We start from the raw sequence: 20,902 nt of genomic DNA on the forward strand, positions 1-20,902 counted from the left end.
CCAGATAATTTTATATTTAGCATGGTAACTTTGATTACACCATTTTTTGCTAGAAAACAACAAGTCCTAAGAAGTGTTTATAATCATTCCATAGGGAATTTGAATAACTCCAGGCTTTGCAGAAGCTGGGATCGACTATTTCACATTAAAGTGAACACTACTGCTCTGCAAAGCATAGCATGAATGAGCCACCTGGAGCTTTAAGAAACCAAGGAAGGATGTACTTTCCCAAGCACAAAACCCAAACTCTCAGTTAGTAAAACTGAGTTTTACTCAGTTAGTAAAACTGAGTTTTACTAACTAGTTTTCTAAACTAGTTAACTACTTTTCTAAAACTAATGTTTTTTTTTTTTACTAGTTTTCTTTCCATTCATTCTTTCCCATTTCCCCATGTTTGAGAAACGATGTAGAAGCATTTGAGTAGATAAACTTCCAAGAAATATCAGTAGAAGTATAACATTGAGAGCATTTATGATGATGTCATTAAAACACAACAAGACATCAGCCACTATAGTATTGACTAAACACTAACCAAGCACAATTAAACACAAGGCTGAGGTTCAGCCAGGAGAGCTCTGCAGCCACCAACATTACAAGTCACTTAGGGACCTTACAGGTGGCAAAGGAAGTGTGAACAATGCCAGGAAGCCCGACAGCACATTCCAGAAGCAAGCTGGGGCCTTCCTGTAGCATGTGAAATCCATTCCTCTTATGGGTCTCCTTCAGGCTCTCTTCCTACTTCAGACAGCAATCCCTTTCATTCTAAAACACAGCTGAGTCCTTATTTGACACTTTCTTTCTCAAAAGGCATCTTTTTTCCAACAGTCCCTGAATTGGGAGGCCTCCAGGGCCAAAGCAGCTCCTCCAGGCACAGAGAGCAACTTGAGCCATGCATCCCAGCCCCACACCCTCTAACTAAAGGAAAAGCAAGCACCTGAAACCCAGCTGCCCACGGACTACAGATTTGCGTAGTTATTCAGTTTGTCGTGTTTTATTATGGTGTTGACAAAGAGAAGCTGAGTAATTATGATAAAAACCTAACTCAAATCTCTTCCACCGGCTCTTAAGTTAAACGTAAAAGACAGTTCCCACCTCACTCTGAACAAGTATTTAGCAAAACTTATCATGCTGCAGGGCATTTGCTGATTCTCCCGTATCACTCACAGATAGGAACATACAAATTAAATTGCTACTTCAGCTAAGGATGGAAGCACTGTGCTCTACATTAGTATCAAAAGTGATGTTTTAGGAAAAACAAAATAAAATTTTGTTATTATTTAAAGAAATAAAACCCGCTAGCATGGATGATAGCAGTGTGATACCCACGCATGCAGCTGGTATCCATTTGGTCATTCCCAAAGGTGAAGATTAGGGAATGTCAAAAAAAAAAAAGTGACAAAGCTTTCTAGGTGAAAAGTTAACTGAGGTATTGTTTTTTGTTTTTTTTTTTTTTTTTTTTTTTTTTCCCCTTGAGTCTGCTTATGTCCTTCTCCTATGGAAGAATAGGACCAAGGGGTTCCCAGGCCTGGCCTCGTTCATTTGCACAGATTTTCTTTCACCTTTTAGCTGATGTCTTTAGGAGAATGAGCTGGTGAACTCTGTAATACTGCTACAAAACACAAAGCAGCCATGTCCCAACATCTGGGACAATTCCATGTGTAATTGGTATATATTTCAGGCATGTTTGCTCTCAGCACATCACTTAGAGTAACCACTTAGCAGACCCCTAAATGCCACCTACACAACACTAAAAACAAGAGCCTTCCCAGTTAAGACAAGCCCTTAAATGCACTGCCCCCCAAACCCACATATTTCTTTCTAATGTGCTATTCCTAATGAATTGTTGCTTGGGAACTATGCTACTTTTGGAGCTCCAACCCTATTCTGGCCTCCAGCACACCAATTCAAGGGATCAATGTCCAACAGTTTTGGACTTCACAGAGAAAACAGTTATTAAAGCCATTTTACAGCTTAACTATAAACTATAATCTGAAATAAACAAATTTTCCCTATCTTTCCAGGAACATTTCCAAGGATAAGGCAAACTATAAAGTGCATGCAAAGTTCGCTCTGTGCATGGAGTTTCAAGGCTGCACCGTAAGTAGCTCAGGTCTGGGGCAGGGTGGGTGGCTTTTACCGTGTCAGGTAAATGGCGTCCTAATACACGACAGTATGGAGGGGAATAGTAGCACATACGGGTGTCCTTATGCTGGTTCTAAAGTAGCTGGTATGCATCCTACTAGCAGAGTAACCCTAACAGAACAAAAATCACTCCGAACTTCAGTCATGTCTTTACTAGATCTTGCAGTAGTTTTTTTTTTTAGTAGAATTTCAGTAATTTTGTTAGTATGTTTTTTATTTTATTTTTTAAAGCAGATTTTTAGTAGATTTTGCAGCACCATGCAGCAACATTGCAGCTGGAGCCAGGCAATGCTGACTCACATATGTGGCGGTCAGAGGTACAGGCTGCAGAAAAGACAGACCAGGGCCACTTTCACCATGAGAAAAATCAGCACCAGTATGCTAGATAGGTGTGATAATCAAGCCAGTTAGCAAATCCTAGCTGCTTCTTTTTCTACTGTTCTAGATGTTTGGAATTGGGATATTTGCGTTACTCCTGCTCAACACAGCCAAAGGTAAGTATATAAGCTATTGCCCTTCCTTTCTCTACCGAGCTACATTGCTAAGAAATTATTCGTTGTACTCTTCTTTAGTGGTGTCAGTGGGGAAAAAAGCAAAGCAGTTCAGTGGGTGCACAGCTTTATATTCGGCAGAAGTCACTGGCTTATAAGATTTCTCATGTAGTTAGCTGCTCAGCACAGTCTCCTGTTACTGCTGATTATTTGCAATAGCTTGGTTTGGTGTTAGGAGAAACTCATCAGCTGTCTTTGCATTAGGCAAAATGCAGCTGAGGAAAGATGCCCAAGATATGGTACAGGATGCCCCCAGGAGAATCCCACTGAATACTTTTTATGTGAGCAACAGGGTGACTTCTTTCCTTGAGGTAAACTATAGCTTTTGAGAGCTAAGACAGGACATCTGCTGACCTTTGCTTTGCGTAATCTGTAGGATTTTCAACAGACTGAGAGACCTCTAGAGAAAAGTGGCTGTATGTTATGATTAGTCTGCTCTTCCATACTCATTCAGAAATTCACGATCTGATCTACATGTTACAGGATCAGAAGTTTGCTATGAAAGGCTGGGATGTTTCACAGATGATATACCATGGTCTGGGACTGTGGAGAGACCAATCCGTAAATTACCCTGGGATCCAAATAAGATAGATACCCAGTTCCTCCTGTACACAAGAGAAAACCCTAATAACTATCAGGTAAGAACTGTTGTGCTTTAAATGTTGGTAAATTACATGAAAAAAAAAAAAAAAAAAAAAAAAGAAGGAGTAAATAAATACAGAGTTCAACTAACAGTGTTCCTGAAAAGTGTTAGAAATTGCCTTTTTTTTTCCCCCCCTCAAAGAGGGAACCTCTTCCAGCTGCTTGGCAAGCTCTCTGGGGCAAAATTCTCTCTCTCTTTTTTTTTTTTTTCTCCCTACGGCAATATAGTCCTACCAACCCTTACAGAGCTGCGCACCCTCATATTTTCTATATGCCCACTGAGAAGTACTGCAAAACAATGCATTTTTTAATGTTGGGTGATTTATTTTTTTTTTTTCTCCACAGATAAGATGAAAACATACTTGAAAGAAAGTTTTGGCTGCTCTGAGATGTGTGTCAGAGCTTGCTCTGAGGGGAGATACAGACCTTAAGCCATAGTCATGTAAAGTTAAGCTCATCTGCAAGGGTTCACTAAACTTTTAAACACCTATACAGAGGAACACAGTTTAGCTCCTCACACTTTTGATAATTTTTTTTTACAGAAAAGAGATTTAGAACCTTATTCATGTAATATCTACAACAGGCAATCTCTGCAGTTGACTCCGCAACAATTGGGCACTCAAATTTTAATACAAACAGGATGACAAGATTTATTGTACATGGATTTATAGATAACGGAGAAGAAACCTGGCTGTCAGACATGTGCAAGGTATGTACTGCATGGAAATCCTGTCCCTGGGAAGTTCCTTAGATTGCGTTTAATAATACATTCCTATAAATCGTCTGCTTTCTCTATTTCTAATCATTTTCTTTAGAACTACTTGTAGCAATAAGAAGGGTTAAAACAAAGGCCATGTTTTTTTCAAACTGTTAGCAACTTAGACTTGCAGCTCTGCACCTTGAGGAAAAACATTAGGTAAAATGCATGAAATCCTTCACTTTACTGAAGTGAGTGACAGTGGGATTTGGTTCAATAAGTGTCTTTTTTCTTGGTTAAAACCAACACAAACCCTGGAGCAAGATGTTGCTTAGGAAAGAAGGAGATTCCAGAAATAACTCCAGAATAGACTCGTAACTATTGCTTCATATTTCTCTAGACAAGAGAGAAGGTTTGCATTTGTGGAAAGTCCATCACAAAGGCATGGACTGGCCACTAACAGGAGCAGTAGGGCTGTACGAGTGTGCAGCCAGAAGGGACCTCAAGGGAATCATTGTGAACCAAGCCCTCAATCTAGGACTTGCTATGAGCACCAAATGAAGTACAAAGCACTCTTTGTACTCTATTGATTTTTGCACTGATTCCCCACTTTCTCAAGCTATTTCTTAACCCTGTTAACACAGGGCTAACGCAGTTGCAATTCCAGCTTGTGGTCTTCTCAAAACTCTAAACGTTGCTTTCTATTGCAGCAGCTAATGAAAGCTACTAGTCATAGAGCACACAGAGCAAAATACCAGTTGATGGCATATGACACTATTTAGATAAGGTTTTTCAGCTAGGTATTCACACCACTCCAATTCTGTGGAAATTACATATATTCCTATTTTATGTAAGAGAACACTATGAGAAATAAAGTCCACTAAAATCAAAGTATTTCAGACTTACTGCATCTGCATTACCTGTTTTTCTTTGTTAGCAGCTCAAAAGAAATTACATTTGACAGGTTTTCTAGATGAAACATATCTAAGTTGATTAATACTTTGTGAACGTCTGGGAATGACTGTTGAATTTATTAGTTAATTTGTTCAAAGTATCAGAAGGAGTTTGATCTTCTATAACTCTCAGTCTCTCATTTTCCACTTTTGGTGTTTTTTTTTTTTTTTTTTTTTTTTTTTTTTTTTTCCCCCCCTAGAACCTCTCAATCAATAGGACAGCTCACATTTTAAAAACACCAACTAGTCCCTCAAATCTTTTTGGATAATTTTCATTAGGACATTGAAACGTGAGATAAATTTATAAATTCTTTCTTTACTCTGGTGGTCTATGCTTTTATCACAATACTCCAACTGATTAAAAAAAATAAATTAATAATAGAGGTAAATCGCAATGAACCTTGTTTAGTAAAGAGTAGATCAAGGATTGTGAATATATCAACTCTAGCATATGTATCTGTTATCTATCCTTCTCAATAGAGCTATTACTTATCTGCACATTTATGTTTTACCATTTCTAATATAGTCACAGACTGCTGTTGCTTTTTTTCTATTTGCTAGTTGTACCTTGATTTGTATGCTTCTGTATGCCTGAACATAGTGCAAAGGAGAGTAAATATACTAAATCTGCTACACCAAACAATCCAGCTCAAAGGAGAAAAGCAAAGCTTCAGATTCTGTGGCAGACAATGAAGCATCTGCCAATATAAGTACCTTCCAAAATAAAGCCAAAATGAATATTCAGTGACAGCAGCAACTTATGCAACCTCTTATTAGAATGCACACTTTTTTTTTTTTATGAATCTGTCTCAGGAAAACACTGATTTTAGTAATGCAAAATTCTACCTGATTTCAAATTAAAGTAGTACCTTTAAATAAATTAAGTACACCAGTACACATGTAGAGCACTTTAGTGTTACATACAAAGTCTGATTGAAATTAAGTGTCAGCACTTGTACTGTTTTGCCCTCTGCACAAAATACTGCTGTGGGTATTTAAAACGATGGAGTGGCCATAACTGCAGCAGACCACCCCATTTCAGGCACGTGCATGCTCACACAATACCGTGTCCAGACATGGCCACAGATATACACTAAGGTTTTGGTTCTTGGAATGTTCTCAAACAAATTAATGCAGCATTTATTAGTTTGGCTGTAATAAGCATTGTGAATCCATTCCAGGTTGTATATACTGTTGAACTGTGTGGTTTTTGCTTTTTTTTTTTTTTTTTTTTTACAAAACAGAGGTTGCTTACAGTGGAAGATGTGAACTGCATCTGCGTAGACTGGAGCAAAGGCTCAAAATGTCAGTACACCCAGGCATCAAACAACGTCCGTGTTGTAGGAGCTGAAATAGCTTATTTTGTAAATGTGCTTATGGTAAGAATTTCACGTTTACATGGCTACAGTTATAATGCTGATTTGGAAAAAAAAAAAAAAAAAAGTGATTCAGGAACTTTCATGAACGTGAATGTCATCAGTAAAAGCATTTTCTTCTGCTCAGTGATTATTTTAGAAATTCTGCTGGAAACAGATTTATTTTTTAGACAGAACTGTGTGATAACAGCAAGCTTAGTAAACTTACAGGTATGAAGATCTTGAAGACATCCCCATGCTACAGCTGAATAGTTGTCCCATAGGCATTAACGGATGTAGAGAGCTGAATAGTTTTAAATATGCAGAAATAATGGACACGGTAAACTGCCTTTCTATGGGGACAAAAATGTATAAAGTAGCTCTTAAGCATGACTGAAAAACAAACAGCAACTGGAGAGCAACTGCTACCAGGTGACCAGAAATGCCTGGGACCTGCCCAGCTGCCTCCAGGGAAAGCCATCACACAGTGCCTACATCTCCAGGAGGTGCCACATGTCCCCTTTCTTAGTAAACTTTATGTGGGAATGCTTGGTTTGAAGCCTTCTTTTCATCTAAGTGCTTTCAACATGCATTCGCCTTAAAAGAAATCTGAATTACTCGACAAGGCAGTGTGCCTGGGCTTGCAGGGCTTGAACCTAGTGCTTACACTCAACATCTGCATTCCAGCAACTGAATTACTGTCTACAAGGCTGAAGGCATCTCTTCTCTTGCATCATCTTCCAGCTACACATGGTGCCTGACCTGCCAGATGTAACTAACCCTGGTTGAACCCTGCAAGCCAGATAAGTTTCTGTGAGTCTTCAGTAGTCTAGGATGTAAAAAGGATGTTGAGTCTCTCAAGACTCAGTGACGGAGCTATCTAGAGTTGTAAGAGCATCCAAGTGAGGGCAGCAGCTGAATAAGGAGCTTTGAAAAAAATATGTGTTTTGGATATAAGCACCTAAACTGGCAAAAAATGCTGAGAACCTATAGGAATCGCTTGCAGATTAGGCCTTGAGTCCACAGTCAATTTAAGAGTTGGCTTTTGACCCCTATTTACTTTTTCCTATTGTTAATAGAAAATGGAAGTAGTAAGGTATTATTTTTAATTGGTGTTTTCTCAGGATCAATATGGATACTCTCCAGCCCAAGTTCACATAATTGGCCACAGCCTGGGAGCACACGTGGCAGGGGAGGCTGGCAAGAGGAGGTCTGGTATTGGAAGAATAACTGGTAAGGCAGGGGATCTAAGTCACAGCTCATATTGGAGATACCACTGCTTAACAGAACACCGCTGTTCATTTTTCCTTCAATCTTGTCTGACTGGGGGACATAGTTTAGTCAAGAGTAATTTGGGCAATATATAATTTATCTTGTCTCAGGCTGGAGCTGCACCCCGGCATGCCTGGGGGGCAGTCAGCACAACAATTACCTTGTGTGCGTATGTTTACACAGCAATGGGAAGCTCCCTGCAGCTCACAGAGCCAGAATGCCCCCTGCAATAACATCAGTTGGCTTCCTGATGCACATCAATGCATCTCTGCAGAGCTTGCTTTCTGGTGCCTCTGTCCAGCGGTGTCACTGCAGCGTGCCCACAGCTCGCTCCGGTCCAGCTCCAGTCTGCAACAGCACTGGAGCCATGCCATAACACAACAGCTTCCTACTGTCACTGCTAGAAACGAGCTCACAATGATGAATGTACACCCAGAACCAGTTTCAGCTGCTGTGCTTGTGTTTTGTTGTTGTTGTTTTGTTTGTTTTTTGAAACAGCTTTTCCAACACTACTGCGATCATGGAATCACAGAATGGCTTGGGTTGGAAGGGAACTTAAAGACCATCTAATTCCAACCCCACTGACACCTCCAACTAGGTCAGGTTGCTCAAAGCCCCATCCAGCCTGGCCTTAAAGACTTGGACCAGAAGAGTAGTCCCTACCTCCTTGTCCTGGCAGCTTTTCTCCTGCCTTTTTCATCTTTCATTAATCTCACCTTTTATATAGCAGCACATCTGATACTCAACATCACAGCCATTGCTTGCAGGTCATTCCAAAGCATACTAGAAGTAGCACAGCAGTGAGAACAATTATTTTGTACTGCAGTTTGGTAACAGTTTTCCAAAACATAATGATCCAAATCTGATGTTTCAGAAGCAGTGGGCTGACTCAATATCACCCACTATCCCCATGATCTATATCTATATAAACCTTTCACCTATAGAACACATTTACAGTAATGAAATTCTGGGGTTTACTCTTTTTTTGCTTGTTTGTTTTTCTTGGTTGGGTTTTTGTTGTTTTTCATTTATTTCCAACAAACTTGCTAAAGTTTAATTTGTTATGTAACTTGATACACTAAATCTCTTGTCTCAGGAGCAAAAGTTAAGTTACATAGGAACATATCATCTGCCCAGATTTAACAGGATTTACACTCACGTTCCACAGAGCCTGTTTCTTGTCACTGAAAGAACATCTCATTCACTGCATTTTCCAACTAACTTGACAATTCTTCCCTCCTCTCTAGAAAACATACTTTAAATCTCTGGCGAGCCACAGCCCTGGGTAACTACCCACCTGCCTTGGCAAGTGTCATATAAAGATTTACCTTTTCCACAGCATTGTATTAACAAGATATTAACCCAGCCCTTTTCTGTTGTTGCATTACCTCAGTTATTTCAGACACGGTGAATCTTGGACTAATAGTCTAGAAAATTCGGTCTAAAAGCAAAAGCAAAAGGTTCTACCCAAGGAAAACAAGAGATGCAAGTATAAGATCATAATATTTTGTAATGTGCAGGAATATGCAGGTTCCCAGAATTGCTGCAGCAATTTGAGAGGCAAATTGAATAGTATTTTCTTATAGAATTGAAAGCAAAGATCGTAACTTCAAAACTAGATGCCTTTCCAAAATCTGACTGGAGCCAGAAGTAGGCACGTAGGTTTCAACAATTCCAAGCACATGGCAATAGTGCTTTCAGTATCAATTCCTGTCTGAGTACACTCAGACAAGGTACTTGAGAAACCACACAGATGAGCAATATGGGATGTGGACACAGCAACCTTGATTTGAGCAACATTAACTTCCCTCAAAATAATAACCAGCCTCCAAGTGCTGGGATCCATTATTGAAATAAATCACCGAAATTCAACAGATTTCTCACAAGTAACCTTCTTTCCTACCTAGGATTCAACACTAAGCCCATTTGGTAAGAGAGTGCACGTATCATCATTTTGTTAATGCGTATGTTACTTAGATATAAGGAGGCATAGACAGTGATATATATGGTGCATTAATGATAAACAATCATACTGTTATATAAAATGACACATCTAGATGTCTTCAACTGTACATGACACTAACCTTTTTCTTTCAGGACTGGATCCTGCTCAACCTTATTTTCAAGACACTCCAATTGAAGTCAGACTGGATAAAACTGATGCAGATTTTGTTGACGTTATCCACACGGATTCAGCTCCTACAATCCCCTACTTAGGTGAGCGTTCAGCTTTACTGTATTGGTACCTAATTATTTGTGCTGTGTGGCACTTGAGTGTCCTAACTATTCATCAAGACTCAAGTGTGCTGGATGGTGCTTAGACACTTTAAAAAACAAAAAAAACAAAAAAAAAAAAAAACAACAACAAAAAAAAAACAAAACAAAAAAAAAAACCAACCAACCAACCAAACAAACAAACAAAAACACACACACACACAATTCTGGTCACTGAGACCTCATATCCTCAAATACCACTGATAAAACTCAAGCCAACAGCTATAGATATGAGATGACATTAATTTAAAATGTACTTACCCCTGCTTTAAATGCTTCAGGTTTTGGAATAAGCCCAGCAATAGGACATATTGATTTTTATCCAAATGGAGGAGAAGAAATGCCAGGATGTGGGAAGAATGCTCTTTCACAGATTGTAGACCTTGATGGCATCTGGGAAGGTAAGTATGGTAATGAATGACACTTCATTCAGGTGTTTTGTGTTAGTTTTTAGTGCAATGGCAGCTACAGAGGGCAGTGAAACTGTTAGCATGCTCAAACAGAACACTTTCCAGTAATTATTTCCATATATGAATCAAAAAGGAAACAAGACAAAGGCTTTGGTCTGGAAACCTCCTCTAAAGTACCTAATAGCAGAAACAAATATTACTTAAGCTGTGCCGAAATCTTTGAAGGGTCTATAATAACACATTTAACTTTGGTGGAGTATGGCAATGATTCTCACATCTACATCTGTTATGGGATCTTCAGCTGCAAGTCTTCTGAAAGCTACCTATCACAACTTTGGGTAGCATTGAAGCAATATAATTTGTCTATTTTTCAGTCAGCTAAAAAAAGATTGGCAAGAGGCTGCTCAATATTTTTTTCTTTGCTGTTTTGCATAGCTTCAATAAAAGCTCTATATTTTAAACATCTATTAAATATTATAAACTTACATTGCACATAACAGAACATTAAAAAAAAAAGTTTTCTCCTCTAAAGACTTCGGTATACAATTTGAGCTCTTTCTTACACTACTGCAAGCACCTTATAGTCTGGGAATCCATTAATTTATATGTGATAACCAGCCTTTTTATCTAGGTTTTAATCAATGCAGCTGGAAGCAATACTCCCCCTCACTCCCAAGTAAATTTATTATCAATAACGGGGAATTAAAGCACAAAGAAATAACAGTGTTGTATACCATCTTCTTTTTAATCTAAAGACAGGAAAGGTAATGAAATATAAAGGAAAATAATATATTCATTATTTTAATTTTAAGAGTCTCCCTTCCTTAATCACTCTCCAAATAACAATAATTTTGTTTTGAAGTCTTCATCTGGAATAAATCAGCATTGCCCAGTTCAAACCGAATACTTGGCATTCAGTTTTCTTTTGTTATGGTAATGCAACTATTGCCTACAAAAGACTGCTTGGTGCAGCTCTCCTTTCTATTGCGAAACTCGGTGAGATTACTTGAAAAAGCATTTTGGAGGGGAGGACTAGGGGTGGGCTGGGCTGCGCAGTCAGTCTCCACAAAGCATTTCAAGTTCATGTTTTACACCTGTTGAGCCAATGACATTCCTCAGAGCATCAATTCATTGCAAAAGCAAGGTTCAAACCTCATGTTCACCACTCCAAGAGTAGTGGGGAGGCTTCTAAGTGAGAATAATACATTCTGGTGTCATGACAAGTGCTGTGTTGGTATCTTTTCCTGTTTGTTTACCAAAAAGAACTAACCTGAGAGCATTTTTTTTCACAGGAACTCGTGACTTTGTGGCTTGTAACCATTTGCGGAGTTACAAGTATTACTCGGACAGTATTATCTACCCTGATGGATTTCTGGGTTATTCTTGTACTTCATACGATGCTTTTCAAACAGTGAGTATTTTTTCAGAGCCTCAGGATGAAGCATTTCAAAAGCAATGACTCTTGTCAATACATGTGAAATTTGAAATTCAATTAATTTTTGCTAACTTGCACTCAAATGGCTGCACATGTAAGAGAAGTGACAGACATCTTACAATGTTATAGCTCATGAATGGGGTCAAAGTAGGAAAACGTAACAGCAAAACAGTGATATGCCTGGTACTTCGCTGCTGTGACAGACTTAAGGTACTACTGGAGCTGTCAGGGCTTCCCCAGACCTACCTTGCAGTGTCAAATGGGGACTAGGCAAGCAGGAGAGCCTGTCCCAGTTATCACCAGATGTATTTGTCGAACTGCAGCAAGGAGAATCCCGTACTGTAGCAGATGAGCTTTCAAATGTAGTTTAAACATTTTTTTCAGAACAATAAGAAGTAAAATAATACGTAAAGGTCTGATGGGGTCAGTCCATGGCCAAAATACTTTGGTGAATTAAGACAGCCTCAAGGACAAAGGACAATGGTTTATGGACCAAGGGCAGGAAACCCTTCCCTGTCTCGGACTGGGAGATAATGAACTACAGCCTAATTGTAGCAGGGAGGCAACAGGCTCATCATATCTCACAGGCAGCACAGACAGAAGGGAACAGAGCAAGGAGCAAGAATAAAAGGTATAAAATTGATCTTTATGCATTCTGACCAGGTCATACAGGCTTCTCAGATGACTCTGGGAGAAGGCAACTGCATGCTTTGTCGCCAGGGTAAAAAACTGCTTTTTACCCTGGTGACAAAAAGACAACAATTAGCTTTGTTTTCAACACAAAGATTTTCTTGACCCAACCTGAAGGTATAAGGAGACATCACTCTTTCTCACAAATTGCTGGGAAAGAAATCTACTCCTCCTCCTCCCTGCTCCAGTTCAAGACTACTCAGGGATTTCACTTACACAGCTTCAGAGAGCAAGATGGCATGAGAAAAAACATTGAGCCCTGAAAAATAAGTCTTGCAGAACACTGGCTAGATTATATGATTTTTCTGTAGTTACAGAAAGAGTTACTTAAAACTTATTGCTGTGATTCATGACCAGTTAATAATCAGTTTTGTTTTTTTTTCTTGGCTGTCTGGATAATTTTATTAACAGATATATTCACATGTATTTTCACCAGGAAAACTGTTTCCCATGCCCAGCAGGGGGATGCCCAAATATGGGTCACTATGCAGATAAATTCAAAGACAGATTTAAAGATTCCAGTTTCGTGAAACTTTACCTGAATACTGGAGAAGCCAAGGATTTTGCTCGTGAGTTTTGATTGCTTCAGTCATTACCTACTTCCTACTCATTGTAAAACTACTTTTTCCCCCCATTTTATGGTTTATTTAAACAGATGAATAGACCTCATAGCAGTGCAAATGGCTCTTCAGTCCTTGTGCCTTTTCCTCTTCTGCTCCAATACTAATGCCCAGCTTTGTGCCCTCCAGTACAAGAAGGACGTTGGACTATATAGCCAACTAAAGTCACGGAGGTGTTCAGTGGGCTACACTGCAAGGTGCATGGAGAAGGGATGATAGGCAAAGTACAGCAGTTATAACAAGGGAAATTCTTACTAAATGTTATAAACGTGTCTGTCACCATGGCAGTGGTTAAAGGCAAAAAGAGAGGCTTGGAGAAGCTGTGGAATCTCCAACTCTGGAGATAGTCAAAATTCTACTTGGCAAAGGCAATGAGCAACTTGATCAAAGCTGATCTTGCTTTGAGAAATTGATGGATTAGATAACTTCCTTTACAACCTAAGTTATAAGCTATCCTAAATGTCAACTTTCAAAAGACAGTTCTCCCTTCATGTTTGTAAGCAAGAATTGGAGGGAGAAGTGCTTTGTCTAATTGCATGCTAAGGGAAATTTCCTACTCATAGAAATGATCACATTGGATATTTTTTTACACTCCTTTTATACTGCTTATACTCGGTATGGGTCAGTATTTTTCTCAGTACTTCCCTCTTTCTAGCTTCACTGTAGGTAAATTCATTTGTGGTAAAAATGCTCAGGTTTATGATGTGTTTGTTGTGTTATGAGCTAGGTTTGTCAGTTGGTTGCTTTCAGAAAGCAGTAAAAATGTCTACCCATTTCTCCTGTTGATCTCATTAAGACATAACAACAGATTTGATTCACTGGTGTTTTGTTTGTACTGCACGGTTATAACCCAATAAAAAATGGTGAGCACCAAGAGTCCTGCATGACAGCATTGGATTGACTTTGTCCAATCCAGGCAGCCTGGGATGTAGTCTTGAGCTAAAAGTGCAAGGCAGTGATAATTTTTTAGTTTTTATTTTTATTTTTTGCTTTCAGCTACATTACACAGAAAATAAAATAAAAAATGAAAAAGATGGAAAAACAAAACCACGATATTTTGGAAATTGTTTGTCTCTGGGTACGATCTAACTCATTGTATTTCTTCTATGTAGTTTGGAGGTACAAAGTAACCGTGACACTCTCTGGAAGCAAAAAAGTAACAGGATATGCAAATATTGCCCTGTATGGGAGTGATGGGAACACAAGGCAGCATCAGATTATCAAGTGAGTTCAATATTCAAAAGGAAAGAAACTTCTCTTCTAGAATGCATAATTCATTCACATTTCTAATAATATTTCTGTTTAAGTTAGTCCAATTTTGCAGAGCAAATTCTACTCCCAGGTACAGCTTCTTGATGTAAATGCAGAGACAATTCACTCACTCTGGATTTACTTTAGAGGGGGAAAGTCTAGAATGCAGAATTTTAAATTCTTAGAAATTTAAAACATTAGGATTTGGTGCAGTCTCAAACTGCTGCCAGTTAGAGCTCACTCTGTTGATGCAACATGAAATTAGTAGGCAGATTATGAACTATGGTAACCCAAAAGCAGACGCACATTTTACTCAGTCACACTGCTGTAAGTTTGAGAACCTCTGGTAGAGAGCCAGTCAGAGCAGCTCGTGGATAATCCTTTTGGCAATCCCAAACAAATCCAACTTCTGTATCAAATAAATCAATTAACATTAAATAAGATTATTTTTTTAATGTGCAAAACATGATATAAACCCTGCCTACATAAGAAACAGGGAGCAGCTCTACTTTCTCCATATGGATTGTCCACTGAGTCTTCACAGTGAGTTATGACTGAACCACATCAAGCCTATCTGCCTTTGTTTCTTCTGACAAACACTGATTTGGATGAATTATACTGGAAAATGGACTGGCATGCTACTAACTTTCCACTATACTGACATACTACTAATTTTCCATTGACTTGCCACCATAGACAATCAGTTGATGATGGGATTAGTAATTAATGCTAAATGCCAGCCAGCCTTGCGTCCATAAAACTTTATTTTTATTTTTTTTTCCCACAGGGGAACCCTCAAACCAGACAACACTTACACAGCTTTCATTGATACAGAAGTTAATATCAGAACAGTTACAAAGGTTAAATTTCTTTGGAACAACAATGTGATAAATCCAATTTTCCCTAAAATAGGAGCCTCTGCTATCACAGTACAATCTGGAGAAAGTGGAGAAGAGTAAGTATACCCACTGTATAAATCATGAAATTTACTTGGGAGGGTAAGTGACAAAAGTATATTTTGGGCAAAAACGTTTCCACAAGAAAAGGTGTTTAAAGCTTTAAAAGAAATAGACTCTAAAGAACATTTTTAATTTCCTTCCTTTCAAGATACTGTTCATACATAATTTCATTCACTGCTACTTCAACTCTCTAGCTTAAATAACTTCAAAGAAAATTTTAAAATATCTCCAGGCTTCAGAAGGGAAAACTTCCTGCTTAACCCTTTGGGTGAAAAAGATTAGCACTGGCCTGGATTATCAGCATCATTCTTGCCAAGTTCCTACTTGCTGTCTGCAAGAAATAGTTATCTGTGTCTGAGGTTGCATTAGGATGCCTGATTCACTGCTGGTGGGAATCAGCAGAAGATTTCCATTGATATTGATGGTCCCTTAGATCACATTTGACCAGACAGAGTGGAAATAATTATTGTGGCCTCCCAAAAATAGTGGCCTACCATTCCAGAGACTAGTACTTGGAAACTGTGCTTAAATGGCTAAATATAAAGTCTATTGATATAGGCTAAAACTGATTTCTGTAGACTTTGTGGAGGTACAGTGTGGATGCTCAGATTAAAGAAGTATGTTTTACTGATCCAATTTTAACCATCTGATTGGACATTTTAAAAAACCCGTCATTTCCTTGGTCATTTATGTTATTATAACAGCCTGGATGTCTAGAAGAGGGGGTACAGTATACGTTCCATGCCCATATACAAATTCCTTGTTAAAATGTAATCACTTAAAAGACAACACTGCAAGTGGAAACAGTTTCAAGCAAAGGAAAATTATTACAGCCCCAAAGCATTACCTCTCAGCAGAGGTAGACCAGTCGTAGTTCCTGTTCACCAAACCACATGCTGACAAAGCGTATTCAATGTGCACATGCTCTTCTGCAGACTCATACCCTTGCACACGGAGTTGAGATCATCTGTCTAGTGATGGTAGCACACAAACTGTAAAAAAAAAAAAAAAAATGCTTTTCGGGTAGCATGGGTTTGTGTGGTGGTCTTACCCAGCTGGGCAGCTGAAGGTCACCACAGCCACTCTCTGACTCCCCCTCCTCAATGGAAAGGGGGAGAAAATACAATGAAAAGGGCTCAAGGGTTGAGATAAGGACAAGATTAATATAATTTATTACCTATTACTAACAAGGTAGAGCACTTCTTCCCCCCGAGTGGCATGGGGGAACAGGGAATGGGGCTGCAGTCAGTCCCTGACACTTCATCTCTGCTGCTCCTGATGGTCCCTCTCTGCCCCTGCTCCATGTGGGGTCCCTCCCACGGGATTCCCGAATGGATCCTGTGTGGGCTTCCCACAGGCAGCAGCTCTTCAAGAACTGCTCCAGCACGGGTCCCCCATGGGTGGCAGCTCCCCCCAGACCCCTGCTCCTGCGTGGGCTCCTCTCCAGGGGCTGCAGCTCCGGCCCGGGGCCTGCTCCTGCGGGGGCTTCTCCACGGGCTGCAGCGTGGAGATCTGCTCCATGTGGGACCCATGGGCTGCAGGGGGACAGCCTGCTCCACCAGGGGCCTCTCCATGGGCCGCAGGGGGACTGCCAGTCCATGCCTAGAGCACCTCCTGCCCTCCTGCTGCACTCACCTGGGGGGCTGCAGGGCTGCTTCTCACTCTCCCAGCTGCTGCTGCACAGCAGTTGTTTCCCCTTTCTTCAATCTGCTCTCCCAGTGACCCAACCAGTGTCACTCACTGGCTTGGCTCTGGCCAGTGGTGTGTCCCTTTGGAGCTGGCTGAAACTGGCCCTTACCTAACATGGGGAAGCTTCTGGATTCTTCTCACAGAAGCAAACCCTGCAGCCCCCTGCTACCAAAACCCTGCCACATAAACTCAACACAATGTGTCGAATGACAAATCGGGTTGACATGTTAAAACAAATCCACTTGTATAATCTCAGTAAATCTTGACAGTGCAAGACATTCACATATTTTTGTTTCCTTCAGATTCCATTTCTGTGGTTCCGAGACCGTGAGGGAGGAAGTTCTGCAAACTCTTACTGCTTGCTAACAACACCTGTGGATGCCCAAAGCCTTGCTCTCAATAAAAGCTGGTCATGCACGAAAGACTGGAGTCTTCAGTCACTGCAGCTATAATGGAAGCTTTACATACCGAGTAATGAATTGTACCTTTTAGATGCAGACATGCAAGAAGAAACCTTCTCTGCTCTAGCATGCTACAAATAAATAAAAATAAGTAATAATGATTAAGGAATTTTAATGTATAAGGGATGGGGAGGCTGCAGACGCACGCTTTGTTATTTCTGGGTGGTCGTGTGGGTTTTATGTGGTTTGTTTTGTGGAGTTTTTGCTTTGGTTTATTGTGGGTTTGTTGTTGTTTGATTTTGAGTCTGTGGATCTCTCTCTTTAGGCAGCCTGCAAAATACAGAATTTTTTTAGTAGCTTTAGAAGTGAATGAGCCAATGCCCACTGGAAAAAAAAAATCCCCTGATTTCAGTGTGTTTCAAAATAGTTTAAAATAATTAAGGGAAAGAAAAGGGGCAGGTAACAGAATCTGGCACATGGCTTCTAGACAGTGCCATGAGAAAGCAGCCATGCTTGTGAGAAGAAAAAGATGAGAGGATTAACGAAGCTGATGTTCTTAACCAAACTGAAGGCTAAACTTGGAATTAGCAAGAGATAAAAATGTGAGCAGAGACAGGAGGTGAGCAGTTTACAAAAGGAGGACAGAAGTTTTTAAATACCAGTGAGAAATGCAATGGTGAATGTGATGAAGAACTGGCTGAACTGATGCTGAACTAAGCTTAACCCACAGGATCCAGACAGAATTAATTTGAGAAATTTACATATCAAATTTCAAATGTTACAGAAATTTCATTAAAATCCTTATAAACAGAACAATCATCAAATTATTCTGAAATTCCATCTGCTGACCCACAGTCTTGAGCAAAAATGCCAGATGATAAATAGTTGAGCTATTAAATGAGCAATGCAATGAGGGATCCACTTCTTTCTTGTCTTTTTGATAAACACTATCAACTAAAGTGTAGTTAGCTCAGAAATTAATTTCTGTCCCTAAGCAATCCTATCTCAGCTCCTTCCTCCTGCTGCTGGTGAAACAGACTGTTTCTCCTCTGCTCTCAGAGGAACCCCATCCTCAATGGAAGAAAATACAGAACTGCTGGGGCCTGGAGACCCACCACTCCATGGGACAATTTCCCTTAAGGGTTTCTCCTGATGTTCCCCAGGCTGGGGCCCTCTGCTCCTTCTGCCTTTCTGCATTATCCTTCCTCCCCAGAAGGTCTAGTCCTGAGAGGACATCAGCCCACTTGCAAGTCTTTAAATTCCCCTTTTGATGGTGGAGTTTGAAAAGGAAGGCTGTAAAGAGTAGAATAAGAAGAGTCAGCACTGAAGATTGGCAACTTACTGGCATGCTCAGAGCTGGAACCAGTTCCTTAGGTTCAGTTTTCAGTTGTTCCTACAAAGGTCTCAGGTCTCTATGCACATCTTCATGACTAACTTTGCAGGAGACAGGATCCAGCCACACTTTCACACACCACTCATGCAGTCCAAGGAGGAAAGAGCACACATCCCCTCTCCAGGGAGGTGAACTGTTATGGGGTTTGCCCAGAGCACACAGCCACAGACACCAGAGCCAGCACCCAATGCCAGATTTCCATGTACCCTGCTTCCTTTGGCCATGGCTATTTGTCTCTTCCAGAATTTGGCTTCCTGATCTCAGTACCTCCTGCCGAGGAATCCTCAACAGGGTTATTAACTTCCTAACACTGCAAAAGAGTTTCTCCTTTGTCTTTTGTTCCTTTATCGTAGTATAAGCAGATTCTTGCCTACACAATTGTTTTGACAGTCATGATATTCTCTGCATTATCCTTTGCCATAGCCACTTCAGCAGCCCATGTAATTTTAACAAACACCTAACAGAATCAAGACGTTAAAGTTGACAATAGCATAATAAAAAATCTCCTTTTAATAATGAACTGCAGCCGCCGTCATCTTGTTTTAGCAGAGTAAAATCTCTCCCCCCTCCCGAACACTTTACAAAGCTATTACATAAAATGCAATGTTAAATGAACAACAAATTACTTTCCCTTTAGCTAGCTTTTAATGCTAATGGTGCTATTTATTCCTGACCTTTTCAAATATTAGATTTTTTAAATGACAACATAAAAAGAATTCTTGTTTGAAAACGCAAGCGACTTTAAACCACATGTTATTACTTGTAAGTATAGCATGCACATGCATCATTCATTTCAGTGTCCCATTTATGGCTAATTGGTATATATTTCAGTTGACATATATTGTTCTCCTGCAAACGTGTCAAATTCCTTAACGATGTCAGTGACAAAAGCATAGTGCTTGAGATATATAAATTACGCTCTTTACCATATAATCATTCTTATCTATTGGGAATGCTATTTGTGACAAATCATGTTCAAAAATACATGCTAAATTGATTATTTTTTTAAACTTTAATATCACACCATTCATGGCAAGTCTTTGATTGAATCTTTAAATGTAGAAATGTTTTGATTTTTATCTGCATCATTTTGCAGCTTTTGAAAAGCTCACTTTATTTATTAAAGGAAGAGTAGCACAGCACAGATCTTAAAATGTATCTTTTGTTATCAGCATAAGAAAACAAATGGGCTATAATTGTGGTTATGGAATGAGTAATTTGGTGAACAATGCTTTGTACTGTAGTTTAGGTTTTATAATTCCTGCTAGAAATTACTATTATTTTGTTGGTGGGCAGCATTGCAATCAGAATTTTAAATATGGGAGTCAACTTGCGCCATGTATTTTCATTATATTTCAGAATGTGTAATGTATTTCTCTCATACTTTATAAATCATCTAAGAACAATAAAAAAAATGAAGATTTCATGTGACTCTAATTATTACTGAGATATAGCAGCACTCATTGTTGTCTTTAGACAATGCTGCCTATAGTCATTACTTCATTCTATAAATCAGTAGAATAATGAGGTTCTATCTTTCAAGAAATATTTGAGTGTATTTTAATTTGGCATTGATGAATTCTTCTTCCTTGACCTCCCGAGGTTTTTTTAATCTAGTTTGTCATATTAAAGCTTTCTTCACCTAGCCACAGCAGACAGTGCTTATGTACACATATTTATTTTTATACCTTTCTGGCATGTGTCCTCAGAGGCTGCAAATAGGAATTTTATGATGTTATGCCTGAAGGCTATTTTGTTCTTAATTTGAGTGTAAATCACAGGCTGTTTTGCTACACCCTCATGCTTCAGAAATATATACTCTGTATGATTGTATTTAATTGTGGTAAAACAAGACTATACTTGCAAAAAATCTCATTATTTTTTAAAACTGAAAACAGATTATTTGACAAAATAGATATTGACTTGAAGAATATATATATATATTTATTTATTTATTTTTTGGCAAAAGACAGTAAGTTCTGATATCCATTTTTTTTCATCTGAAACACTCTCAAGTTTGAAGACAATGACAGGGGAAAAATATATCAGCATTTTTAATTGGCCAAAACAGAAGACATCAGTGGGGGGCAGAGGAAGAAGGTCGATGTGATGCTCCCACAGCCCTAAATTAAAAAATACTAATAATGGCCTAAATGCCACTTGCTTCT

The 20,902-nt window shown here is 39.2% G+C and overlaps 2 protein-coding genes across 4 annotated transcripts in view; one reads left to right on the top strand and one right to left on the bottom strand.

Annotated features, from left to right (window-relative positions):
* GFRA1 (GDNF family receptor alpha 1) overlaps positions 1–10,268 on the bottom strand; it is a 258,834-nt gene extending 248,566 nt beyond the window's left edge. Inside the window, exon 1 of one of the 2 annotated variants that reach the window (XM_084526809.1) lies at positions 10,148–10,268. The gene's annotated coding sequence lies outside the window, so the exon portion shown is untranslated. The remainder of the gene's footprint in view (positions 1–10,147) is intronic. The other variant, XM_084526808.1, reaches the window with a different exon arrangement.
* LOC311440211 (inactive pancreatic lipase-related protein 1-like) lies at positions 664–17,502 on the top strand. Of its 2 annotated transcripts, XM_084526803.1 has the most exons (14): positions 664–772; positions 2,022–2,097; positions 2,588–2,636; positions 3,177–3,331; positions 3,919–4,044; positions 6,230–6,364; positions 7,465–7,573; positions 9,710–9,829; positions 10,168–10,287; positions 11,589–11,707; positions 12,858–12,990; positions 14,154–14,265; positions 15,080–15,247; positions 17,243–17,502. In XM_084526803.1, exons 2-14 carry the CDS (start codon positions 2,077–2,079, stop codon positions 17,304–17,306), a joined length of 1,431 nt encoding a protein of 476 aa, XP_084382929.1. In that variant the 5' UTR covers positions 664–772; positions 2,022–2,076; the 3' UTR covers positions 17,307–17,502. The 2 variants fall into 2 exon arrangements, with proteins under 2 accessions (XP_084382929.1, XP_084382930.1); XM_084526804.1 differs by lacking the exons at positions 664–772; positions 2,022–2,097 and adding an exon at positions 2,430–2,459.
* Positions 17,503–20,902: the final 3,400 nt, after the last annotated feature.

The sequence above is a fragment of the Aythya ferina genome, assembly GCF_964211825.1.
Source record: "Aythya ferina genome assembly, chromosome: 7".
Classification (NCBI taxonomy): domain Eukaryota; kingdom Metazoa; phylum Chordata; class Aves; order Anseriformes; family Anatidae; genus Aythya; species Aythya ferina.

Coding starts and splice junctions, on each gene's coding strand:
- LOC311440211 (XM_084526803.1), top strand. CDS start 2,077: ATGGAGTTTCAAGGCTGCACC. Junction 7,574..9,709: donor TGGTATTGGAAGAATAACTG/GTAAGGCAGGGG, acceptor TTTTTCTTTCAG/GACTGGATCCTGCTCAACCT. Junction 9,830..10,167: donor TCCTACAATCCCCTACTTAG/GTGAGCGTTCAG, acceptor TAAATGCTTCAG/GTTTTGGAATAAGCCCAGCA.